This window comes from Rana temporaria, chromosome 3 (assembly GCF_905171775.1).
Source record: "Rana temporaria chromosome 3, aRanTem1.1, whole genome shotgun sequence".
In the NCBI taxonomy this organism is placed as follows: domain Eukaryota; kingdom Metazoa; phylum Chordata; class Amphibia; order Anura; family Ranidae; genus Rana; species Rana temporaria.
This window is the reverse complement of record NC_053491.1, coordinates 100,348,581-100,376,238: the sequence shown is the minus strand read 5'-3', so window position 1 is coordinate 100,376,238 and position 27,658 is coordinate 100,348,581. Positions and strand designations below refer to the sequence as shown.

The 27,658-nt window shown below is 42.3% G+C and overlaps 1 protein-coding gene across 1 annotated transcript in view; it reads right to left on the bottom strand.

Annotated features, from left to right (window-relative positions):
* LOC120931541 (stimulated by retinoic acid gene 6 protein-like) overlaps positions 1-27,658 on the bottom strand; it is a 76,488-nt gene that overhangs the window by 26,947 nt on the left and 21,883 nt on the right. Inside the window, exons 3-13 of the mRNA XM_040343094.1 lie at positions 17,765-17,862; positions 16,729-16,868; positions 13,655-13,775; positions 11,297-11,345; positions 6,493-6,615; positions 6,300-6,373; positions 5,696-5,807; positions 4,977-5,097; positions 4,807-4,882; positions 3,394-3,463; positions 1,960-2,008 (exon numbers count right to left, since the gene is read on the bottom strand). Coding sequence (XP_040199028.1) covers positions 1,960-2,008; positions 3,394-3,463; positions 4,807-4,882; positions 4,977-5,097; positions 5,696-5,807; positions 6,300-6,373; positions 6,493-6,615; positions 11,297-11,345; positions 13,655-13,775; positions 16,729-16,868; positions 17,765-17,862 — 1,033 coding nt within the window. The remainder of the gene's footprint in view (positions 1-1,959; positions 2,009-3,393; positions 3,464-4,806; positions 4,883-4,976; positions 5,098-5,695; positions 5,808-6,299; positions 6,374-6,492; positions 6,616-11,296; positions 11,346-13,654; positions 13,776-16,728; positions 16,869-17,764; positions 17,863-27,658) is intronic.

The window sequence follows — 27,658 nt, the reverse complement described above, 5'->3', positions numbered from 1 at the left end:
ACAAAAAAGGAACACCAGTACTGGGCGGTGAGTCAACTTTTATGGGTATGGGGTCCTATCACAATGGAGAGGAGGCGGGATTAACCCACACGTAGGCTGCCATGGAGTCAGTCAGGAAAACAGCATTTTAGCTTGTACATGATTGGATGATAAAATCAGCAGTGCTTCCCCTCATTTCAGATCTTCCCCTCAGATTTACAGCGACTGCACTTCCAAATGCAATTTCAAGTGCTCTTTGCACTTGTAGTTTGCACTTGTAGTGCAAAGTGGATTTGCCTTTTGTAAATAACCCCCATTGTATTTATGTATAACTGTAATTTTATAATCTCATCTTTTCAAGTGGTAATAAACTCTGCATTTAATTTTAACCTACAGGTAAGCTTATATTAAAGCTTACCTGTAGCTTAAATTAATACACTGCCTTAAAAAAGTATTCATACCCCTTGACATTTTCCACATTTTGTCATGTTACAAGCAAAAACGTAAATGTGTTTTATTGGTATTTTTTTTGTGATAGACCAACACAAAGTGGCACATAATTGTGAAGTGGAAAGAAAATGATAAATGTTTTTTAATTTTTTTTAACAAATAAATATGTGAATAGTGTGGTGTGCATTGGTAGTCAGCCCCACCGGAGTCAATACTTTGTAGAACCACTTTTCGCTGCAATTAAAGCTGCAAGTCTTTTGGGGGATTTCTCTACTAGTTTTGCACATCTAGAGTGACATTTTTGCCCATTATTTTTAACAGAAATTATTTAAAGGTCCTACTTTTGAATTGAAGAATGCTTCCACTTTTGCAGTCAAATTTGAGAAAAACGCACTATGGGTGGTTATTTACGAAAGGCAAACCCACTTTGCACTGCAAGTGCACTTGAAATTGCACTGAAAGTGCACTTGGAAGTGCAGTTGCTGTAAATCTGAGGGGTAGATCTGAAATGAGGGGAAGCTCTGCTGAGTTTATCATCCAATCATGTGCAAGCTAAAATGCTTTTTTTTTTTTTTTTCTCCTTGCATGTCCCCCTCGGATCTATAGCAACTGCAATTTCAGTGCAATTTCAAGTGCACATTGCACTTGTAGTTTGCACTTGTAGTGCAAAGTGGATTGCCTTTCATAAATAACCCCCTATATGTTTGTGCTCTCACTAACACATCATACCTAGAAATATTTCACAGTCCCCTCCTAAACATTAAAAAGCAGGGAGAGCATGTCAACAAGAAAAAAGCACCTAAAAAAGTAGCCATAATCTTTTTTTTTTTTTAAGATATGCTATGTTAATGTAAAGTAAATACTATCCAATTTTGGCCCCAACAGTGGAAATACACTTTAAGTGAATTGGGTGGAAATCTGTAACCAAAGGCAATTACTTAAAATGGATCTGATCAAAAAATTTGAAGGGCTCCGCTTACAGCTTGAACCCAATTGGGACCTGATATTTTAAGCTTGCTATCATCTTGTTACTTATATATCTTGGTTAATTACCTTTTGGATGGACGTATTATTTTTTCCATTTTTAAAAAAAAATTGTATGCTAATAAGGAACTATGGGGCTGATTTACTAAAGGCAAATCCACTTTGCACTACAAGTGCACTTGGAAAGTGCAGTCACTGTAGATCTGAGGGGAAGATCTGAAATTAGGGGAAGCTCTGCTTATTTTATTATCCCATCATGTGCAAGCTAACGTTCTATTTTTTTTTTCCTTGCATGTCCCCCTCAGATCTACAGCGACTGCACTTCCAAGTTCCAAGTGCAAAGTGGATATTTTCCTTTAGTAAATCAACCCCAATGTTAATGTTTCGTTTACTGTCATGAGCATACACACTTGTTATCGAAGAAAAAAAAAAGTGAAAGTTAAAAAATAAATAAATAATAATTTGAATGGATTGTTCACTATCAAGGAGATGGAGGAATGTTGGCATTCTACCCAAAGCTGCATACATATGTGATCTTTCACTTACCCCATAGTAGGTAAGCTACCTGATTTCCTGTGTATCTGATACTGGCTGCCTAAAACAGAAGGACAAAGTGTAAATAACAGATGTTGGTAACATTTAATACAGTATATAGTATACTGGCTATACATCGTAGTTGGGAATCTGCATGCATGCTGTCCCATTTTATGAGGGTACAATTTACGTTTGTAGTATTTTTTCTAGAGGCTGAAAAACGTTGTTTTTTACAAGCCGAAAAATGATCGTGTGTACGCGGCATGAGAATCCCCTCTATCTTTCTGCATTGATGCTGTGCAACAGTATGTCTTGAAGGAACATTTAATTTGTGAGTATTGAACACTTTAGAGAGATTTTTTATTATGCAATTTCAGCCATTTTTTAAATTAATTAGAATTATTTTATTCATGATTACTTAAATCCCTAGTTACTTATATACATATATTTCCCTTTCAAATAGAAATATACCAGTATGCTCCTACTTTAAAAAACCTAAGAAGAAGGAAATAAACACACCAGAAACAGGAAAATCTTTTTGTTGTTATCATGTCGGGTCTGTTGTGACCACAATTCTAAGAGCCGGTTCACACTGGGGCTCAGCCGCCTGACGAGTCGCGTCCCATTCAATGCAATGGAACCGTTCTAATAGGAGCGACGCAAGCCGCTCCGACTTAGAAAAAGGTTCCTGTACGACTTTGGGGGCCGCCCGGGGCGACCTGCATTGACTTCTATACAGAAGTCGTTTTGCAGGTCGCCTCTGAAATCGTCTTCAGGACGACTTGCAGAGTCGCCTCCGAAGTCGTGCCGCGGCTGTGTGAACCAGCTCTTACTTTACTTTGATATTTAGAAGTTCAGTGTGTTTACAACCAGTAGCAGCTGTATTTTCATATTTTTGTTCCATTCAACTTTTTTAATGTCCATGTGTATATTTATATTTTTCTATATGGAATAAAATTTTTACTTTTTTATTTGTATTTTATTTGTATTTTTCCTTACATATCCTGTTCTGTTTCCTGCCCATACTATCCCTGGGGCACCCCCAACACACCATTTCAGACAGTCAATCTGGTCCGTTTGTTTGTTAACAGAGAACCTGAATTATTAAGCAATAAGCACCGCAGCAGAACAGATAGTGAAGCAAGCTATAGTTCAACATAACTTTTTAATATATATTGATGATTTTTATTTTAAGTGATATTGTACATAAAGTCTTACAAAAGCTCCAGAAGAAGCCATGATTATGGCAAAACATGTAGAAGCAACAAACTTTTGTATTGTGACCGCATGATTTCTATGTGCTCGTTTTAAATATAATCAATTTTAAATGTTTTTGTTTAAATAAAACTTTGAAATTGATATTGTTTTCAATTAATACATTTTGCACCTTAAAACTCCCATTTTTGTCTGTTCATACAATTTGATTAAAATTAATACACATATTACCAGAACAACAGGTGGGCTTCCTGTACAATCAATTTCTGAAGTCCCTCCATAAAGTTTCTTCATGTCCTTTCTATAAAAATACAAATGTAATGTCAAACAGCTGCAAGGAAGCAGAAGTATGATGTTCTAAGACGTGGTGCATTTGGCACATCACATTGCACTGAAGGCAAGATGACAGGAACAAAAAGCAGTATTGATTTTGGAGTCAGAACCTCTGTGAGAATTCCAATACCACATGTATCTTGGTTGCAGATAAACAGAAGATAAGGGACAGTCTCCTCTGTGGAAAGACAGTCAGCAATAAAAACCGCACAGTTCTAGCACTTTCCCACTAAAAACGGGTTTAGCTGGAGCTGAGATTTCAATTAAATCTCATTATATAATGAGATATTATTATTATTATTATACAGGTTTTATATAGTGCCAACAGTTTGCGCAGCGCTTAACAAATTAAAGGCAGACATTACAGTAACATTACAATTTGGTACAAGATGAATCAGAGGGCCTTGCTCATTAGAGCTTACAATCTAAAAAGGGAGGGTCAATTGAAACAAAAGGTAATAACTATGGGGGATGAGCTGATGGAGGATGTAAAATAGTGTTAGTTAGAAGAAGGATAGGCTTCTTTAAAGCGGGGTTCCAACCACAATTAGCATTTTTTAAATGTATGTCCTTTCATCATGCGTTTTTATAATATAAATCCGGTCACTTATTATTTTACAATCCGCCGCCGCTCCGCATAGTTATTCAAAATAAACTATGTCCACACCGTTGTCATTTTGCTTGTGGGCATTGTGAAGCCCACAAGCACTTACTTCCTGGAAGTCTTGGATGGGGAGTGATAATTGGGTAGCGCACTGCATCCTGGGAAATAATGACACACATTTCCCAGGAGCATTAGAGGGAGATGATGTCAGAATCCTAGGTGATTCCAAAGGCAGATTTCGTGGGACTGCATAGCAACAGGCATTTCCAGATTTTTCTTTTCTTTTTTTAGGTCTAATGAGCACAATAATGAAAACAAAATTTTGGGATGGAAACTCCACTTTAAAGAGAAGAGTTTTCAGGGATCGTCTAAATATGGATAGATTAGGGGACAGTCGGACAGATTGGGGTAGGGAGCTCCAAAGGATGGGAGAAACTCTGGAAAAATCCTGGAGGCGAGCATGGGAGGAGGTAACAAGGGAGCTAGAGAGCAGGAGGTCTTGGGAGGACCTAAGAGAGTGGCTTGGTTGGTATTTTGGACTAGGTTAGTGATGTAGCTGGGGGCCGAGTTGTGGATGGCTTTGTAAATTGTTGTTAGTACTTTGAATTTTATTCATCGGGTGAGTGGAAGCCAGTGGAGGGATTGGCAGAGAGGGGTGGAGGACACTACAGATAGCCAGTGATACAAGAGTTTCATATGTATCTTACCTATAGCAGGAAAGTACATGAATCATGTAGATAACACTTGTGAGAGCTGCCGGAAAGGTAGCATAAAACCAACACTCTGAAAAAATACAAAAGGAAATGTAATACTAAAGGAACGACTAGCCTTTCTACAAACAAGTGGAATGACAGACTTACAAATTATTTAACCTGACCTTTTAAGAGATATAAGATCAACTTTGTCTGGCCAGAAAATGAAAAATTCACTGTTCTTAGTATCAATGAATCCAGACCTTTCACAGCCTTGGGTGACACCAACAAGTCCACTAAGACAAACTGAAAAGAAAACATGTCATTAGCTGAATATATTGAAAGTTCTCATGTCTCTTCCATCTACCTACTGCAATATACTTTTTCTTTTTTTCGCCACTTCAGACTCCACCATAAGAGAGGATACGAGACTTGCTCACGTTTGTGTTGCTTATAGCGTCTCTTCTATGGTTTTGCATAATTTGTGGTACTCTGTATTTTTACCTTATTTTCTTTATTCTTGTTCCATTATTATTTATCTTTGGGGTGCTTAGTGCCCGTCTTATCATCAAAAGGTTACATCTGTATCTCAGTGGGGAAACCCCTCCCTTCCCACCCCTCCCGACCTCTATCTACCCGCTAACACCGGTTTTCACCTTCTCTATGTCTCTATGCCTTTGGCTCTAATCAGTGCTTCAAAAAAACACCCCCTCCATGTTAAATAATGAGCCTGACGTCCTGCAAGGGGCCGGGTGCATGGATGGGGGGGCGGGGAAATTCATTGAACAGGGTTTACATTCACTTTAAGTCTAAAACTGCTTTAGTTGTCCTTATAAATAGTCAACTGTATAATATATTGATTCTATAGTGTTTTGTTTGAAGTTATCCTTTATGCATGTCTTACATTGTACAGGCAGGTAAGACAGAGCACTGCTGTCACAATCATCCTTGTGGGAAATTTAAAATGATAGTCCCATTTATAAATCTTCTCTTTAATTGAGCTAGTCTGCACATTCCTATATGTAAAAGAAAAGTAGAAAGTTAGTTTTGTTTGACCATCTGTATTGTTGCTTTTCTTTCCAAATTACAATTACAGTAAAAATTATGGTTTGCTGCCATTTGATGACCATGGTACTTTCAGACATGAGGGGTTGGGGGGCATGTGGCCCTCTCCCCTACTCCCTCAATGCAGCACTAAGTGCCCAAAAAACGATTTACCAGGTCCCAGGGCAGCCACATGAGGACAAAGGCAGAGGCTTTAGCACTATAGGTGAATGCATATGTAGGGAAGAAAAAAAAAGGTATGTGCAAGCAACAGGGGAGTGGGTTATGAGATGAACCTGTTACTTTTACCAACCTCGGCAAAGTAGCATTTCATATATATATATATATATATATAATTTCCCTGGAGAAACAATTCAGTTTGCTTCTCTATAATAGAATCAATATATATTGTTTGTTATTTGGATACATAAACTGAGAGCCTAGAGAGAACAATGCAGACTCACTTTTCCGGAGTTGGTTTCAGGAGATGTCTCAGATAGTTTTTTAAGTGCTCAGGCAACAATGGTTCTTCTTCTTCCTATGACAACAAATGTGGTCACTTACACATCCAGGATATGTTACAGTTTGGGAAACAGTGTGGACAAGAACAGATACATAGTTACATTTAGTTATTTTTAAACTTTCATATACACCTACCTTACTCCCTACTTGCCTGTAAATAGACAAAACTGATGTAACCAGTATTTGTAGAAATCTTCCCATGAGAAAAACACAGCAAACCAGAGATGGGATTGGGGTAAGTATGAGGATGATAGACTCCTACGGATAATTACTCAAGGTTAGATATACTTTTTTTGAAATGCATATTTAACTTTAGCTATTTTGTTCCGGGCTGGAAAGACAAACAACATTATAACATAAGAAAATTACATAGGTGGAGTCTAAATTAAATTTTCATGCACATGAAAATGCATTTATCAGGCTTAAAATTACTTGTACACATAACTGGCCCTAATTATTATTCTGATAAATATAATGCATGTATGTGGCCAGAATGAATTCTAAAAACTGAAGCCCATCGCATTCCTAAGGCCTCGTACACACGACCGAACATGTCTGCTGAAACTGGTCCGCTGACCAGTTTCAGCGGACATGTTCGGTCGTCTGTACGTCCGACCGGACAATTTTCCGGCGGATTGGACAGGTTTCCAGCGGACAAATGTTTCTTAGCATGCTAAGAAACATGTCCGCTGGAAGCCTGTCCATCGGACATGTTCGGTCGTCTGTACAGACTCACCGGAAATGTCAGATCGGCTGAAAGCCCTCGCATGCGTCAAAGTGATTCGACGCATGCGTGGAAGCATTGAACTTCCAGGGCCACGCACGCGAACCCCTGTGGTTAGTGTGCAGATGGAAAAGCACTCAGCACAGGACCTGGAAGATGACTATCGCTGTAGCAGAACAGACTACTACAGTGATTGTCAGTTTCCATAGCAGTGCCCCAGCTATGAAATTTGCATACTTATATTGGTCCAAGCTGGACCAATGTAATTATGTAATACACATTCTACCTAGCGTTCAGCTTTAAAAATTGATAAACTGTAACCTAGATCTGATTTTCCTTTTTTAAGACATCATATCCCTCTTTCTTAAATTTGTCAAGCCCAAAGACTGCACCAAAAATGCATTTGGGATATGTTTAATAAAGCAGTTCAATACATTAGTAATTCAAATATCCTTTAGTATCAATGAAAAATTGTTAGGAAGGCTGCAGCAATATATCAACATATATACCAAATGTTCAATGAAAAGTATAGGCTATTGTAGGCTAGTGTAAGAATGAGCTTCAGGTTAGGATCTAACATGAGTTTGAGCCAAACTGAAGAAGTTCTCAGTTTGGGAAAATGGCAAACTAATGCGACAGTTTGCCAATATATTATCGAACTACCAATAAGGCACTTTCTGGCCTCTGAACTGTGGACTTAAAGAATCACCTTTGTGAACATGTTACATGTTCCATCCATTTTTGGGGTGGAACATGTTAGATGTTCCCTCTCCCTGACCCGCCACCTCTAGTGATAGCCAGTGATCTTCTCCCCGAACTCGCTGTTATAATTTAAGAAAAAAAAACACAGCTGTGCAGGGCTCACCTACCTGTCAGCGTCATTCATTCACAGAGTTCTGTGAATAGGGGAACTACAAGTACCGTCAGTCTTTGCCGCTATCGGATTGTAGTACTCAATGGGTGATGTTGAGTGCTCTAGGTAGTTCATTGTTTCTTCCTGTCATTGTGTAGCTGCCTGCTTCTACGAGGTACGAGCAGACAGCTTCCACAGACAGTGTGCAGGATTCCTGCATTGCACCCTTGATAAACAATACATTCAAATTTGAATTTCTTGATTAAAATCTGCCTGATGTCTACCGCTGAAACTGTTGCCTACAAAAGCCTGTTACAAAGTGAACACAAAGGCCCAGATTCACAGAGAGCAAGGCGCACATTACAAAGTCGTAGAGTAACCAATGTATGCTACGCCAACGCAGCGCAGAGAGGCAAGCAATGCATTCAGCAAGCCAGTGCTCCCAGCGCTGCGCCAGCGTGGCGTGGGATTCGAAGGCATACACCGGCGTAGGTGGAAGTGGGCGTGACCCATGCAAATGATGGGGCGAGCGCCAGACAGATACGTATCACGAACTGCGCATGCGCCATGACGTGGATGCATCCCCCTGTGCCTGCTCACAACCACGTCGGAACAACTGCCTAAACTACGCCGGATCACTGCATACGGCGTGTACGTAACCTACGCCCAGCCAGACACACGTCCAACGTAAAATACGTCGGCTTGTGTTCCCTGGGGCAGACCTTTGCATGTCTTCTGCTGGGTTGCACCTCCTTTATGGGGAATACCTTTACACCGGACGTACAACTTACGCGCACCTCGCGTAGCCTGCGTCGGGCGCACGCAGGTTCGTGAATCGCTGTATTTCCCTCATTTGCATGCTTGAATGGCTAATCAATGGGAGCGGCAACATGCACCCAGCCTAAATGTGTGCCCACCCTACGCCGGCGTAAGCAAGCTACGTTGGCGGGGTGTAGCCTGATTTTAAGCGCATATCTGTTTGTGGGTCTGGTGCACAGATACGACGGCGCACATTTGCACTTACGTCGGCGTAACTTGTTATACGTCGACATAAGTGCTTTGTGAATCTGGGCCAGAGTCTGTACAGTTTTTACGTAAAAAAAACATTAACATTAATTGCCCAATGTCATTGCCCAATTTGGTCAATTATATCAGTGCTATTCAGGCCTTTTTGTTTACATGACTGGGGATTCCAATCCAGCAAATTAATAAGGCCAGGTGACATTTCTTGTTGTCAAGGACACAGCAGCTGTCAGAGCCCACTGCTTCTTTAACACTCTGTGACAGAGAGTGACTTCACTGGTTGCAAAGAATGAGACAAATTCTTCCTCACAATTACTACTTTCTTTAGCAATTGACACATATAGGGTGTTTTGTGTAAAACAATGCACTCTCTCTGACAGAATGCCTTGCACCCTGCCTGGGTGCTTCCGTCTGTATACAGCTTCCTCCAGTCTGGAATCAGGAATCAGGTATTCTAGCTGAATATTGCACCCAAAGACTAGACAACACTAGCTTAGGTGAAAGCTGGAACTCAGAGTATATACCACACAAAATCAGAGCTTGAGCACCTTAACATAAACATAAACAGTATGCCAATAAATCACTAGTCACTTAAACAAACCCAGGTGCCCAGACAGTTCGGCACCAGTCCCCCAGTAAGACCTAGGTCTGGCTAAAAGGATTAGCAGACAGACAAAAAACAATAGGTAACCCGATTAACTCAATTAACAATGGGAATTCACACATAGGCACACGATAGGAGAGACACACTTAACAATAAACACATAACACCTTAATAAACAGATTATAGCAGGAGACCCCAGCTTTAGGGTGTTTTGAGCTGATTATATTAACATCTGCTCTGAGTCTCGAAGGTGGGTTGGAGCAGTCAATTGCTGATTATTGCATAGAGGCCCTAAATCTGTATCCGGGTCCCCCAGTGCTTAGAGTCTATGGGCCAGATTCAGTAAGGAGATACGACGGCGTATCTCCAGATACGCCGTCGTATCTCTGAGTTGCGGGGTCGTATCTATGCGCCTGATTCATAGAATCAGTTACGCATAGATTTCCCTAAGATCCGATCGGCGTAAATGTCTTACACCGTCGTATCTTAGGCTGCATATTTACACTGGCCGCTAGGTGGCGCTTCCGTATATTTACGCAAGGAATATGCTAATTAGGTAGATACGCCGATTCAGAAACGTACGTCCGGTCGGTGCATTTTTTTACATCGTTTACGTTAGGCTTTTTTCGGCGTATAGTTACCCCTGCTATATGAGGCATATCCTTTGTTAAGTATGGCCGTCGTTCCCACGTCAAGTTTTGAAAATTTTACGTCGTTTGCGTAAGTCGTTTGCGAATAGGGCTGGACGTAATTTACGTTCACGTCGAAAGCAATGACGATTTGCGGCGGAATTTCGAACATGCGCACTGGGATTTTTTCGCAAACGGCGCATGCGCCGTTCGTAAAAAACTTCAAATACGCGGGGTCACAGTTAATATACATAAAACACGCCCACATCATCCACATTTGAATTAGGCGGGCTTACGCCGACACAGATACGTTACGCCGCCGTAACTAAGGGTGCAAGTTGTTTCTGAATACGGAACTTGCGGAACTGAGATACGTTAAGCTGGGCGGAGAGATACACCATTGTATCTGAATCCAGCCCTATGTGTTTCAGGGGAGACATGGATTTGAATTTGAAATAAAACTACTCTAAAAGTCCCCCAGGCACACACCTTATTTTATTCTGTAGAGTCTGTTTTCAGAAAATATACGTATAGCGTTTGGAGATTTTACATAATCTTCAGGCCTTAAATTATTTTTTAAACATGTGGGGAAAAATGCAAAAATGGCTTTAGCCTCAAAGGGGTTAATGGAGTCTTCCAAGTATGTATTTAAAAGTATTGGTGTATTTCCTGAGTCGCTCTCAAAGTTGCATAAAAAGGAGAACCTCTCCACGCTGTATGGTATTTTTATTTTTTTCTTATTTTTCAATGTCCCCTATGGCAATTCCCAGCTTCCCATGTCCTATGATAAGCTTTTATCTATTATCTGAAAATGGCCAAATTTTTTTTTCAAAATTAGCTCCCAATAGACTTCACCGAGGGATCAGAATGAATTTTGCCATTTTCAGACCTTATGGTTTGATCAATGGCCTGCTAACCGAACCCAGGCTAATTAAATCATCTCTAGTTGTTTGTATAATAGTTGTTTCAGTAAAGTTCAGTGTACCTAAATTCTCTTGGTAAAAAATATGTTACATTAAATGGCCTCTTAACTGAAACATTTGGGCTAGTACACTTTAATTTAAAAATACCACATTTATATTTTAATAAAAAAAGAAAAAACTCACATAATTTATTGTGGGACATTCAAACACATCTGCCAGTTGTACACAAAACCTGTAAGATAATTAGAGTATGTCAGTCTTACCAAATATACCAATTTGTGCTGTGAAAGGATTCCAGCCAACCAGTAGTGAAGTCTCATAATGATGTAGCACCCTGGTTTTTATGCAGGGCTGCTAACAAATTTAGTTTGCCAGGTAGTAATTGTCCTGGCTAATCGTTAGGAGATCCACTGACTTCCCCCTAATTCTGGAATTTCTGCACTTCTTTCTTCTGTCAATAGGTGGCACTGCTGCCTTTGGCAGTAGAATGACAAGACCACAGTGAGCTCAGGTTGTGAATAGATATAATTTCTCAGCCAATTATATGTGTGGCTAAGCATGCTGGAAGAGTCTATTTATGGGGAATGAGTCAGGTGAACAGTGTTCTTTTTGACCAAGGCTGAGGCCTGGGGGCTGTATGTTAAGCAGCAGTTAAAGGTTAGGCCTAAGCCTGAACCTAGCCACATGTGTAGAGGCTCAGCCTGAGGGGAGCTTGATCGTTGCAGAGGTTCAGCCAGACAGTGAACCAAGTGTTGCCAGAGGTGAAGGAGAAGCAGTTGCCACAAGGGACGACCACTCCTGTTACCAGAGGCAAGTGAGAACCAGAGGTCAGAGATAAAGTGGACACCGTTGCCAGTAAGGGACAACTAATCCTGTTATCAGAATCAAGGTTTGTTGAGTCTGAAGAAGTACCAGAGCAACCTTTTTCACTAGCCGGGGATGGTGAACAAGTTAGGAAAGCTTCAGCGTTCAAGTCCGGGACCCAGCAGGTGAGCATGGGTGACAGTTGAAGATGATTCAATGGGTTAGCAGAGAGCCAAACCAGGAACCCAGCAGGTAGCGTGGGTTATGCTTGGACTATACAGCAGGTTAGCTGTGAAAGAGCTCAGGGGACCCTGCGGGCGGCTGGGATCTGAAGGTCTGGTCAGAAGACTGGGAGCTCAGTGAGAAAAGCTACATTGGGAGGCTGTGAGATGGAGGCCAGGTCCTACACAACGGGGATACCAAGTCTGGTATGTGTACAGATCTGTGTAATAGTCAACCTACAAGTTCAGTTGTCATAGGAGACAGCAGTTTTACAGATACAGTGCTGCAATCAAGTTAAAGGCCCTCAACCTGTAAAGCTGTCTGCCTATGTTGTCTCGTAGTCTGCCAATTGCTATGGCATCTGCCTAAGGATGTTCAGGCCCTAACCCTCTCTCCCCCAGTTCTTGTTAAGAGACAATAAATCTCTTTTGTTCGCATTCAAAAAGTGACTGGCGCCCAATCATTCTATCTTTCATTACACCCACTATACCTAGTGACCCACTCTACAAGGAAGGATGTCAGCTCTCCCTGACTCTGAAGGTCACCATTAGGCTTCTGGAGCTCGGGATCTTGCTACAATAAGGTATCTGTACAGGGTGTAGAAATATACACACTAAGCAACATGCCCACGCTCCCTCTGTTCTGCAGGCCTAATGCCACGTACACACGATCATTTTTCAGCATGAAAAAAACATTGTTTTTAAAAAAGTTCATTTAAAATGATCGTGTGTGGGCTGCACATCGTTTTTCAGTTTCTGCAAAACGACCAAATTTTTTTTCGAACATGCTGCATTTTTTAACGTTGTTTTAAAAAATCGTTTTTCGGGTTGTAAAAAATGATGGTATGTGGGCTAAAACGACGTTTTAAACCCACGCATGCTCAGAAGCAAGTTATGAGATGGGAGCCCTCATTCTGGTAAAACTACCGTTCATAATAGAGTAAGCACATTCATCACGCTGTAACAGACAGAAAAGCGTGAATCGTCTTTTACTAACAAGAAATCAGCTAAAGCAGCCCAAAGGAGAATAGAACTTCCCCTTTAGAGTGCCGTTGTACATGTTGTATGTCACCGCGCTTTGTTCATCATTTTTTTCAAAACGATGGTGTGTAGGCAACGCCGTTTTTAATGATGAAGTTGGAAAAACTTTGTTTTTTGGACATGCTGAAAAACTAAATTTTCTTCCATGCTGAAAAATGATCGTGTGTACGCGGCATGAGAAGAAGCTTTTGCCTCATTTACCACATTATACAGTACATGATGAATTTGAATGTTCAACTTGGAAAATATTCAGATGTTCCATATCATATGGCTAAAATATAAAATAACCATTGTATGTATGGGTAATATTCTTACTTGCAGTGTTTATGTGAATCTGACACATGCAGATTTAGGTACATTTCTTGACAGGGTTGATGTACAGAAGTAGATCGGTTGCTTTCACAGCTTTTCGAACACAAAATTACTGTTTTCTGAATGTTATGTTCGAAATTCTTTGCTAATAGTTATCACTCACCAGCACAGGGAGTAGCAGAATCCCAGGGTTGACCCTATCACTCTGTTGTTAGTAGATAAGCAGGCAAAGAAAGGATAGTAGTCCAGCCCAACCTCCAGTGCACACAGTAGATAGACTAGTGCTAAGAAGAAGAAAATAAACTGCGATCATTTACTTGAAGTATTTGCAGAATTTAGTGGCAAAGAATTTAAAATGACAGATTGTCCATCAATGATGACTTTCTTAAATAGTAGCTACATGTTTTGGTAACTGTTGTCCTCTATTCATATGGAATAGTCTAAAAGCTGTCTGATTAACTTCTATTTTAGACATGCACTACTGTTATTATTATTATTATTATTATTATTATTATACAGAATTTATATAATGGCAACAGTTTACATGGCACTTTACAATGTAAAGGGGGCAGGGCAGTAAAATTACAATACAGAAGGATTAGTGTTATCAAATGGGCTAGAATCCCAATTATCATCCCATGGGTATAGTTACCAATGCAGGGCTATCTTTAATATTGATTGGACCCTGGGTAAAAAAATCTTGGCCCCCCCATGCAATTTTCGCTCCCCACCTGCTCTGAGACATTCAATAAATGGCAGCTAGACTTAAATTCAGTTAACTGTATCAGATCAGGCAGCGATTGCAATTGGTTGCCAGAGGTTATAGCATGGGTGCTCAACCCGAGGCCCTCCAGCTGTTGCAAAACTACAAATCCCATCATGCCTCTGCCTTTGGGAGTCATGCTTGTAACTGTCAGCCACTTGCAATGCCTCATGGGACTTGAAGTTCAGCAACAGCTGGAGGGTCACAGGTTGAGCACCCAGGGGTTACAGTGTATCATTACTGACTGGTTGGTAGAGGTTACAGCACACATTACGGCTCACTGATTTGTTGCTAGAGGTTACAGCACATGATTTCTGCTTGTTGATCGCTAGAGATTACTGTACAGTAATAATGCCTCTCTAGTCAGTGCCAGGACAAGAGTCACTTGCAGGGTATAAGGCCCCGTACACACCATAGAATCCATCCGCAGCTAAATCCCAGCAAATGGGTTTCAGCGGATAGATCCTATGGTGTGTACACGCCAGCGGATCTTTTTCCGCGGATATATCTCCCCTGGGATGGATTCCAGCAGATCGGATATTTGCTGACATGCAGAACATATCCATCTGCTGGAGTCCATCCCAACAGATGGATCCGCTGGTCTGTACAGACTCACCGGATCCATCCGTCCGAAGGGATCCCCCGCATGCGTCGTAATGATTCGACGCATGCGTGGAATTCCTTATATGACAGCGTCGCGCACGTCGCCGCGTCATAATCGCGGCGACGGCGCGACACGTCATCGCCAGAGGATTTTGGCGCGGATTTCAATGCGATGGTGAGTACACTCCATCGCATTAAAATCTGCTGAAATCCTCGAGAGGATTTATCCGCGGAAACGGTCCGCTGGACCGTATTCGTGGATAAATTCTATTGTGTGTATGGGGCCTTAGACTTGATCCTTCTATGTGTGTGGCCTGGTGAAGTAGTATGGCTTCCAGCCACAAGATGGTGCTAATCCACATGAGAGTTAATACAGTGTAATGTTGGCTGCATGCAGTTAGCCAATGTGGTTGTATGCTAACCTTTGGCAAAGTCGGCAATATACCAGTGGCGGCTGGTGCTCAAAATTTTTGGGGGGGCGCAAAGGAAAAAAAAAATTGCAGTCTCACTGTGCCCAAACGCAGCCACTGTTACATGCCATCAAATGCAGCCACTGTGCCATCAATTCGCACCACTGTGCCATGCCATTAAACGCAGTCACTGTGCCATGCCATCAAATGCAGTCACTGTGCGTAGGTTACGTTTACGTCACAGGCAATGGGCCTGGCGTATCTTATGGAGTAAATTCGACGTGATACTGAGCATGCGCGCGCATGCGCCGTTCGTTAGGCGCGTCATTTACGTGGGGTCACGATTGATTTACATACAACACGCCCACCTCTTCCACATTTGAATTACGCGGGCTTACGCTGGCCCATTTACGCTACGCCGCCGCAACTTACAGAGCAAGTGCTTTGTGAATACTGCACTTGCCCGTCCAAGTTGCGGAGGCGTAGCGTAAATAGGATACGCTACGCCCGCACAAAGTTACGCGCTCGTACGTGAATCTGGCCCTATATGTTTAAATACAGTATTTGTCAATCCGACTGACTGTTTACATGTTAAATGTTAAAATCAGAGGTGTTCTGTCACATTAGCTAGCATGTAAGGTCAGCAGGTTTGCTGCTGCTATAAAAATGTAACGTAAACAGTCCGTCGGATTTCCAAATACTGTAATTAAGCATATAAGCTCCGTTTTGTGTTGAAAAAAACTGTGAAATCTAAAACTCTGGTGGGTGTGAGAAGATGTCTGCTTGCCCCCGTCAGACTCTATCATTACTGTGCAATGGTGTGGGATGTAGAAAGATGGCATTGACGAAACTTCACTTCCGGAACAATCTGTGATGGGGAGCCGAATGTGACAACACACAGATGGCACGGGAGAGCCTGGAGAAGCACCGGATGGCGGCGGGAGGGGGGATGTCTCCTCCCGCCGCCTATAAGAACGATCAAGCGGTGGAACCGCCACTATGATCGTTCTTATGGTGCACAGAATCGCCGGCACTAAAGAATGATACCTGAATGAGGCCTCTAGCTGCAGGCATCATTCAGATATCCCCCCACAAACCCAGGACGTCATATGACGTCCACCCAGGATGGGAAATCCCATCTGTGGACATCATATGACTATGGGCGGGTATTGAAGTGGTTAAGCACTACCTGAAACTATCACACATTTTCGTAAAAACCAAAACTGGCCACAGGGTTTTTTTTTTCATCTGACGTAGGACATTTTAAAGGGCTATACGGCCTGAAAAGTGGCACAAATGTTTTATTATGTCCCCCCAATTTATTTTTACAAAGTGGGTACGTTCTAATCAGCTGAGATCTATTGTATCATCTAGAAAACCAGTAGTCTTTAAAAATGATGCTGTAAATGTATAATTCTGTTTCTGCCTACATTTATTTTTTATTGAAGTAATTATACATACCCTTGGCCCATATTGGAGCTGTAAAGTTGAAATAATTGGAATATTCATTGTGGAACAATAGGAAAACTGTTGTAGCTGTGGCACCACATGCTGCCCCATATGACCAACGGTTTGAGTAACTGCTAATGAAGTTCACAGGTCTGAAAATACAAAACAGAAAACAAATGGTTGTAGGAAATCTGCAATGGATTCAGAAGATTTTGGATTTCAGTGACTAAAACCAATGTAAACAAACTTGAACTAAACCCAACAACAAAAATGTAATATACAGTATTGAAGCTTACCAGTCCTGAGATGTGACTGTCTGCATTCAGGGAAGGACTGTCCATGTAGACATTTGCATTCCTAGATGGTTGTCTGCATGAAGTCCCCAAGTTAATAACAGCTAATGAACCTGCATATCAGCATAAGGTGCCCCCAAACTCCAGCCTGGCACCAAAGATACACCATGCTCCTTCAAGCCTTATGCATCCAGACGAATGGAGCAATAACACTTGTCCTGGCACTCCGGTGAGCAGACCAAGAACTGAGCGATCAGCAGGCATGTGATTGCTCAGTTCTTGGTCTAAGAGCTGACGTGGGAGAGCTGTAGCTTCACACCAATGCTGCAACATAGAGGTGAGTATGTACTGTATGTTTGAATAAGTAGTAATCTGAAAAATGTAACTTTTGTTCTGAATTCATGTTATAAGATAACAGGAAATGTCCTAGGTGTCTACAGCCTCATAGTTGTATATCTGCAGTGTAAGATCTAAGTCACTGCTGCATCTGACTGCTAGTCTCACCAGGTTTGAAGTGAAATTTGGTGTAATATATATTTTACTGCTCACTGTTCTACTTGTTGGCTACCTGCACATAAAGACACAGTGCAGAACAAGGTATGGCAAATCAGAAATTTGGAAGTATCCGCTGCAGGGAGACTGCAGGCATTATTGATGATGACTAGTCTACTGCTCTCCACCTCCCTTTTTTGGGTATAGCTTCCAGAGTTCATCTCCTCTTTAACAGTGCATGGAAAAGGGAACACATTACTTACACAACAATGCCGAATCTCCTGCCCAGTGGTATTTTATCTGTTGTTTTCTGATGTGTAGCTCTTCGTTGGAGGTAGGATAATGAAACTGTAATCAGCACCTGGAGGAATCCAAACATCAAAGGCTGCTTATAATAGATGGACAGATATGTGCTACTGCTTAAGTATGGTATGGTTTGCTTTAAGAGAAAGTCATTTGTTATCTAACATGTTACAATCAGACAATCCTCTATTGAACAATGTTGTGTAGCGATGACCCCCAAATGAGTTGCTGGATTTTAATGGGCTCTCCTGCTTTTCCTACTAGTGATGTACCCTCTAGCTCAGCCCTCAAAAAATCCACTCGCAAAATGCGAGTGGATTTTGAGGGCTGGCGTGTGGGCTGCCTGTGGGCGGGGGAGGGGGAGCACCGCCGGCAGCCTGGGTTTGTCGGAGCGATAGTAGGGGAAGAGAAAGGAGAGGAGAGAGGCTGCCGCCTGGTTGATCAGCGCGCAGGGAACAGCTTTCATTTCAATAGCTGTGTTCCCCGCCCCGTGCCGTCATATACAGCCCCCTTCCCTGACCGTGCACTTTGATAGACAGATCACCTGTCCCAGGATTGGACAGGTTATCTGTCTATCAAAGTGCCCAGACAAGGGGGAGAGGCTGTATACCGAGCGGGCGGGGAACACAGCTATTGAAATGAAAGCTGTTCCCTGCGCGCTGATCAACCAGGTGGCAGCGTCTCTCCTCTCCTTTCTTTTCCCCTATGGGTCTACACATTACACAGGTAGGCGGAATTGGGGAGACCGAGTTGCATTGGGGAGACAAAGCTGCATTGGGGACACAGAGCTGCATTGGGGAGACAAAGCTGTATTGGGGACACAGAGCTGCATTGGGGAGACAAAGCTGCATTGGGGACACAGAACTGCATTGGGGAGGCAAAGCTGCATTGGGGACACAGAGCTGCATTGGGGAGACAAAGCTGCATTGGGGACACAGAGCTGCATTGGGGACACAGAGCAGCATTGGGGAGACAAAGCTGCATTGGGAACACAGAGCTGCATTGGGGACACAAGGCTGCATTGGGGTGACAAAGCTGCATTGGGGACACAGAGCTGCATTGGGGAGACAAAGCTGCATTGGGGAGACAGAGCTGCATTGGGGACACAGGGCTGCAATGGGGACACAGGGCTGCATTGGGGACACAGAGCTGCATTGGGGACACATGGCTGCAATGGGGACACAGGGCTGCAATGGGGACACAGGGCTGCAATGGGGACACAGGGCTGCATTGGGGACACAGAGCTGCATTGGGGACACATGGCTGCATTGGGGACACATGGCTGCACCGGCGAACACAGGGTACACTGGCGGACACGGGCTGCACTAGCAACACATAGCTGCATTGGGAACACATGGCTACACTGGCGGACACGTTGCTGCACTGGCAGACACATAGCTGCATTGGGGACACAGGCTGAATTGGGGACACATAGCTAAATTGGGGACACATAGCTGCAATGGGGACACAGATAAAGTTGTTAATATTTATTTTTATAACTTAATTCTGCATAAAACATTTAAGTGTCATTTCATGAGATAATTTATGAGGGTGGGATTCGGGGTGGGGTATGGTAGGGGTTGGGTGGGGCAACTGGTGGCGAGTAACCCTAGAAGCCTGGCTAGTAGCTCAGGACTTGAAATTTTGAGCCCTGCTCTAGCTCACAGGTGACCGCTGGCCGAATCTGGCCCTCCAGGCCATTTCATGTGGCCCTGCACGTCTCCTGCAGCTGCAGGAGAGCTCCAGCCCTCCTCTAGTCCTCCTCCAGACCCTTACTTTCTGCTTTCAAGCAATGCATCCAGCTTCTTCCCAGCAGCAGCATAAGGAAAGAGGGGTACACTGTGATGTGGGGGACTCAACCACTGGTGGGGTTGCTCTTGACATCTAATGTAAAAGGAGGGGATGCTCTGTACATTTAATCTTACAGATACAACCGGCCCTTTGAGGGCAATCATAATGTTGATGCGAACCATGGTGAAATTGAGTTTGACACCCCTGCTCTAGCTGCTCCCAAACAACTCACTGAATAGGGGGACACCCCTTGGGGAGCAGTACTTTCCAGACCACCCCCTCTATCCATCAAGTTTGCTTTGTACTTTGACTTGCTTGACCATCTCTACAAACAACTCACTGATGCACCAACGTTGAGAGGTAAACTTCAGATCCTTTGATTCTTTTCTAGCAATTTATGGACTTGATTGTCCAGGGAGAGAGGGTTATCTGTAAAGGATACCACAAAAATATTTGCAAAAATACCTCTGCACAATTGACTTTTCCTAGAAGGCCCAGGCTGCTATCTTCTAGTATCATTTATGCCTCCACTCTCGAAGGGGATGAGTAGGAAGAGGGGAATGGGAAGGAGAGAAAACAGGATAGAGTGGGGGGGGGGGGATATCACTCATAATAATGAGTGACTCCTAATTTAATCCCTTTGGAATACGCATATCCAATTGAAATATCCAACATACTTCATAGTTACATAGTTACATAGTTAGTCAGGTTGAAAAAAGACACAAGTCCATCCAGTTTAACCACAAAAAATAAACAAACAAAATAAAAAACACAGTACAATCCCATACACCCAACTCCATACCCACAGTTGATCCAGAGGAAGGCAAAAAACCCCAGCAGAGCATGATCCAATTTGCTACAGCAGGGGAAAAAAATCCTTCCTGATCCCCCGAGAGGCAATCGGATTTACCCTGGATCAACTTTACCTACAAATCTTAGTACTCAGTTATATTATGTACATTTAGGAAAGAATCCAGGCCTTTCTTAACTACTTGCCGTCGCCGCACCGTCATAATACGTCCACAAGGTGGCTCTCCTAGGCGAGATCACGTATTATGACGTCCTACCCTTTAGCCGCCACTAGGGGCGCACGCGCGCCGCCGGAGGCGCGCGCACGCGCCCCCCGCTCGCCCCCGACTCCCGTGCGTGTGCCCGGCGGGCGCGATCGCCGCCGGGCACACGCGATCGCTCGGTACAGAGCGGGGAACGGGAGCTGTGTGTGTAAACACACAGCTCTCGTTCCTGTCAGCAGGGGAAATGCTTTTCTTCGGTTCATACACTGTATGAACCGAGGATCAGTGTTTCCCCTAGTGAGGCCCCCCCCCCCCCCCACAGTAAGAACACACCCAGGCATACTTAACCCCTTCCCCGCCCCCTAGTGTTAACCCCTTCACTGCCAGTGGCATTTTTATAGTAATCTAATGCATTTTTATAGCACTGATCGCTATAAAAATGCCAATGGTCCCAAAAATGTGTCAAAAATGTCCGAAGTGTCCGCCATAATGTCGCAATACCAAAAAAAAAAATCGCTGATCGCCGCCATTACTAGTAAAAAAAATATTAATAAAAATGCCATAAAAATACCCCCTATTTTGTAAACGCTATAACTTTTGCGCAAACCAATCAATAAACGCTTATTGCGATTTTTTTTTACGAAAAATATGTAGAAGAATACGTATCGGCCTAAACTGAGGAAAAAAAATGTTTTTTTATATATTTTTGGGGGATATTTATTACAGCAAAAAGTAAAAAATATTCATTTTTTTCAAAATTGTCGTTCTATTTTTGTTTATAGCGCAAAAAATAAAAACCGCAGAGGTGATCAAATACCACCAAAAGAAAGCTCTATTTGTGGGAAAAAAAGGACGCCAATTTTGTTTGGGAGCCACGTCGCACGACCGCGCAATTGTCTGTTAAAGCGACGCAGTCCCGAATCGCAAAAAGTACTCTGGTCTTTGGGCAGCAATATGGTCCGGGGGGTAAGTGGTTAAAGCAATCTACTGAGCTGGCCAGAACTTCTCTTTCTTTTAACGTACACCACAGGACACAGAGCCCTTAGTCTTTACATAGTGGGTTGTATGGTCACCTGAGGTGATTGTACACTGGCACAATCTATGAGAACAAGTTTCCCTCCATATAACCCCTCCCATACAGGAAGTACCTCAGTTTTTTCACCAGTGTCTAAGAAGATTGGATGCGATGAGAATAAGTGCTAAAGGAAGCTCTTCCATGGAGGCCCTTTTTTGGGCAAAAGAGCTACACTTCGAGTCCATCCAAGATGCTTAATTTATTACGCCCCATTGAATGGTATCCGGACATCGCGCACGAGGCATCGCCTGTAATGTCTCTCTACTGGGCTAATGACTGGGCTCTAGGGTCCAGCACTTTTGCTTTTTTAATAACGCTATAAGTCCTGGCAGAGTCTTTTACAAGGCCCAGGGGAGAGGCATCCTTTAAGTAGGAACCCATATCCCTGAAGGTTGGCACACAATGCCCGTGGTGATGGGTGAAGATTGTTTTTTTAGCTGGTCCTCAGCAAAACCTGCGGCGTTGATAAGGTAAGCAGAAAAAAGTATTACGTTTTAACTTATAAACTTTTTTCTTGAAAAGTGGGTGTCTTCTCAAGTTCCCCCACTAGAGGGAGTAAAGAGTCAAGTTTTCACTTACCTAAAACTCCATTCAGTGTCAGGTCTTTTTCAAGCCAGCACACTCCTCGCTGCAGAGCTCTGCCCACCGACCTGGTCCCTCCTCCCTGCTAGGCAGGGCTCGTACACCAGCACAAGGGAGATACACACAGCAAGGGAGATTTACAACCCCAGTATGCCTTAGGCGTGCGCACGCACATGGGGGCGCGCTTTATGGGGGCGGGGAGGACGGGGGGTTGCGCACGTGCACACGTGCACACACCCATGCACGTACCTGTGCGTGTGCACGGCAGTACAAACGGCAGAAGCCATTAAAAGGACATGCAGCCCTGCAGCTCTCCCTGGATGGGACACAGCAACCGAAAGAGGATATGTAAGGTCTCTATGTGGTTGGTTATCTGACACCCACTTAGCATAAAACAGTGTGATTAGTTGCATACTGTATGTAAAAGGCTTAACTAGCACAGTAGTATATGCAGTTGATGGTACCTTGGCTTTGTTGTTTGGTATTATGTCTTCCCAAAACAAAAATACAGGGACTAAAAGAGACAAAAAAACATTGCCACCTAAGACGAGAGCCCCTACCCAGGCCCGCATGGTACCTTCTCCAGTAATTTATAATGCACCTGGACACGATGCGCCATTGACTACGGAAGGGGTCACTACCTCTCCTAAACAGTCTGGGTCTGCATTTGTTACTGAGGACTCTTTGGCGGTTGCCCTTAGCAATTTGGAAAGAAGAATCTCTTCTCTAATCGCTAAATCCTCACAGAGGGAAAATAAGCGTGTTAGAATACCTTCATATACACATATTCGCCAGCACACCAAGGATCATTTAAAAAACGTCCAAAAATTTAATGCATATTAGCGATCCAAAAAAGCAACGTTTCGAGGTCGCACAGGACCTCTTCGTCAGGCAAAAGATGAGAATACCTTCAGTCGCCTCAGATCCCCCCTCAGAAAGATCTGATAAAGGCGAGGAGGATATACCTCTATCAGAGGATAGGGATGAAGACTCTGAGGGAGTTTAGAAGTTTCAGAGGAGAGCATTTTCTGCTTAGCAGAAGTGGGTATGTGTCAGGTCCTAAGGGATCAAGTGAAGGAAGGATTAAAAGACTTGCCCACGGAGCAGACCGAATTTTGGGAGAATATGCCCAAGGCTTTATGTTTTACAGTAGACGCCATTAGAGATTCTATACAGCAGGCATCTCGCCTTACACTCCAACTAGTGCACATGCGTAGAATTCTGTGGCTAAAGCACTGGTTTGACCAGTTTCCCCTTTCATGGGGAAAAACTTTTTGGAGAGGATCTAGAAAAGTATATCCAAAAAATTTCAAGCGGCAAGACTACTCTGTTGCCGGAGAAAAATAAAAATAAGCGTCCTTGTTTTAAACGTTCTCTCTCTCCAGCTCCTGGGCCATCGTTCAGGCAGTGGCGACGGCGTCCACAAACAGCCACGAAACCTAAGGATCAGGGCCAGACCCAGAAGTTCAGGAAGCAGTGGGGTCAACAAACCAATAAGCAGAACCCCAAAGCTTCATCATGAAGGGGCGCCCCCGCTCGGGTGAGTGGGGGGGTGGCTTCAGCAGTTCTCAAGAACTTGGCAGACAGAGGTCCAGGACAGATGGGTAGTCTCTGCTGTATCCCTAGGGTACAAAATAGAGTTTAGAGAAATCCCTCCCCATCAGTTCCAAAGTTCTGGGTTCTCCAAAGATCCAATAAAGAGAGATTCCCTTTTCGGGGTTTGGATCATTTGCTGTCCCATGGGGTAATCAAAGAGGTTCCCCTAAGGAAGCAGGGTGCAGGGTTTTACTCAAACCTTTTTGTAGTTCCAAAACCCAATGGAGACGTCAGATCTATTCTAGACCCAAAAGATCTGAACCAGTTTATGGACATTCGCCATTTCCGAATGGAAACCATTCGGTCTGTGGTCGCCTCCCTACAAGGCAGAGAATATTTAGTGTCCATAGACATCAAAGACGCCTATTTACATGTGCCTATTTATCCAACTCACCAAAAATTCCTAAGATTCGCAGTGGAACATCGCCATTTTCAATTCGTGGCTCTACCTTTTGGTTTGGCAACTGCCCCCGGGTATTTACAAAAATCGTGGCTCCTGTGTTGGCAAACTTGAGAGCACAAGGCATAACGGTGAGAGAGTGGGTAACCGCTCAAAGAGAACCAGGTAATCTGATTCCTGTGGTCCGAGCCAAGGGTGCAGGCAGTGCAATCAAAATGCAGGTTAGGATGAAGGAAAAAAGCTGGGACAGCCGCACTCCAAAAAAACTCCTCCTTTAATTAAAAATCACAAAATACATGCCACAGCAAAAAACAGCACAACAAAAGAAAAGCTGACGTTTCGCACTATGCCTTAGTGCTTCTTCATAGCTGGTGTGTAAACAGTAAAATGAGTGAATATATACCTTACAACCCAATGAGTGGGAGGGGGCTCTGGAAACAATTACGTTAAACAGGGTCCCCTGTGAAGTTTGGGTGTGTCTTGACAGACAATCAGAGAGTGTCTCATGTGGACTATGTCTCATGCAAATTCATGGTGAATAGTGAACATTGGATAGAATGATGTGTTGACCCAATAGAGAAGTGGGGTGCAGAAAAATGTGAAAGAGAGTGTAGGAGTATGTGTAAGTGTGAAGAAATATATTTGAGTGTAAGAGAAGTGAATTAAAGTGGACAGAAAATGGAATGATATGTGTAAAACATGTATAACTTGTATAAGTAACAAATAAAATGAAATTAAGAAAACAAAAAATATGATATGAATTAAAGTGCGATAAAGTAAAGTGAAATTAATTAAAAAAGAAGAAAGGAAAACAAATAAAAAGTGAAAGGGGGAAAAAAAAAAGAAGAAGAAAATAAAAAAAAAAAAAGGGGAAAAAATAGGGGTGAATATGACGGTGAACCATATAAAGGACGATGCATAAACCATAAAATAATATGGTGTAATGTAGTGAACAAAAAATGCCTAAAGATTGAGCATAGTGTAAAAGTGCACCTTAATTCTAATGGTCTTATTTGTTTTATAGTATATTAACTTGTGTTTTTTATTATTTTTATGATTATTATTATATTATTTTTGTTTTTTGTATTTTTGTTGCCTGTATGTGTTTGTTTACTGACTCATTATTGAAATAATAACTGAGACACCGGGCATCTATCTGGACTGGTTAAACATTCATTGTGAGCTGAACCATTAATACAAAGACAAAAACAAAAAGATGTGAACATGTGTGGCCGTTTATAGAAGAGTTCTAAAATATCCTAAAAATCAGTAAATGAGTAAACATGCAGAGTAGTATGGAATGATAGTAAAAAAGAGGCACTTGAAATGTCGGGAAGTGTCAATGTGGCTATATGAGGCTAATGAAAAATAACCGCTATTAGCGGACAATTGCCAACATGTGAACCTCAATCTAAATAGAGAAACTCTCTAGAGAATGATAGCGATCAGGGTATGGGCATGGAGTGTGTGTCAGGTTGCATAGCGGAATCGATATATTGGTATTACAATATTTTAATGCTTTAATGTTAGACTGGAAAGGGAAAAGTAAAACCAAAAGGGAACCAAATGGGTTAATGAAAAACTCCCTAGGCAGTAGGTAAACATGTGTTGAAATCGAAAATACGCTATCTGATTCTCTGTCTTGACACATCCAATTACAAAAAAAGCCACATTTGAGGCCACCACATCTCGCCGACAACAAAGACATCGCCATACATGTCGCGATGACTGTGCGATCTACATGAATTAAATACTTAAATGTGTATTTACAAGGAACAAATAAAATTTGATAAAACGGAGAAGCCGAACATTGCTGTTGACAGCTGTATATACAAAAAACAGTTAATACAGTAATAAGAACAAAAAACACACAATATGCATATGAAATGTCCCGATAAACATGTTAAGATAACGAGCAATATCGTATGAATGGCTGGGAAGCCAGCAGAACTGTAATCGTGGGACATATCTTACAATGTATGTTGGTTGGTTCTCTAATGAAACCCAAAAAGAAAGAAAGAAGAGAGTATAGGATACTGAGATCTTGTTGAAAAGGGTGCCAAGAGCCTAGGTGTTTTGTAATCCTCTTACAAAGAAGGAGATACTGTATTTATGGATCCTGTAAAAATCGGGGAAAAAACATCCAGGGTGCTTGTAAAAAAGTAAGGTTAGGAAAAAAGGCAAGATGAAAAGAGAGGGGGGAGGGGGAAGGGAATGAGGAGAAAAATGGAAAAATGTGCGCAAGGAAGAGCGAGGAAAAAAAAATAAAAATAAAAAAAAGGTGGAAGTGGAGAAAAAAAAAAAAAAAAGGTGGAAGTGGAAGTGAAGAAAAAAAAAAAAAAAGAAGGTGGAAGTGGAAGTGGAGAAAAAAAAAAAAAAAAAAGGTGGAAGTGGAGAAAAAAAATAAAAAAAAAAGGTGGAAGTGGAGAAAAAAAAAAAAAAAAAAGGTGGAAGTGGAAGTGGAGAAAAAAAAAAAAGGTGGAAGTGGAAGTGGAGAAAAAAAAAAAAGGTGGAAGTGGAAGTGGGGAAAAAAAAAAGGTGGAAGTGGAAGTGGAGAAAAAAAAAAAAGGGTGGAAGTGGAAGTGGAGAAAATAAAAATAAAAGGGTGGAAGTGGAAGTGGAGAAAAAAAAAAAAAAAAGGTGGAAGTGGAGAAAAAAAAAAAAAAAAAATTATTATTTTGGAAATGAAAATGAGAAAAGATAAAAGTAAATGTAAAAATAAACATAGGGCAGGGACAACCGGCAGATCGAGGGAGCTTAATGTATGTTTAGGACCGGGCTCATATAGAATGAAGTATGATAAGCCTCTTAAATACCTAGAGTGAGATATACAGTGAGATGGGATACATGGGAATCGCATGCATACATAAGATATACATATACATAATCTGAATGTGTAATTAGAACGCTTCAAAAACCAAAAAGCTACCACATGTGTTGTGAAGACATGTATGGGAGAGCGTGAAGATGGTATAATGTAAAATCCATGTTGGAGAAATATCGGTTATCAGCGAAATAGTTCTGTATGTATATATATAGTGCACTCAAGAACCGGATACGTAAAAAAAAAAAAAAAAAAAAAGGGGGGGGGGGGGAATTAGGAGACACAAAATCAGAGAAAAATCTCCAAGGAGATGTGATGAGCTGTGTAATATGTAAGTGTGGCAGTAATGGACAATGGTGCAAACGTGAAACTGGATACTGATACTGATCAGTCATAAAAATGGGACACATCCCACTCAAAATTCATTCCAGACGGAATTCTGGTTTGGAGTGAAAAGATCCAGAACACTTCACGTTTGCACAATGACCGGAACTTGTCGCCTCCCCTGATGGGGGTTTTGACCTGTTCTACACCCTGTATAACAAGACTGGTGATGTCCTTAAAGTGTATGTT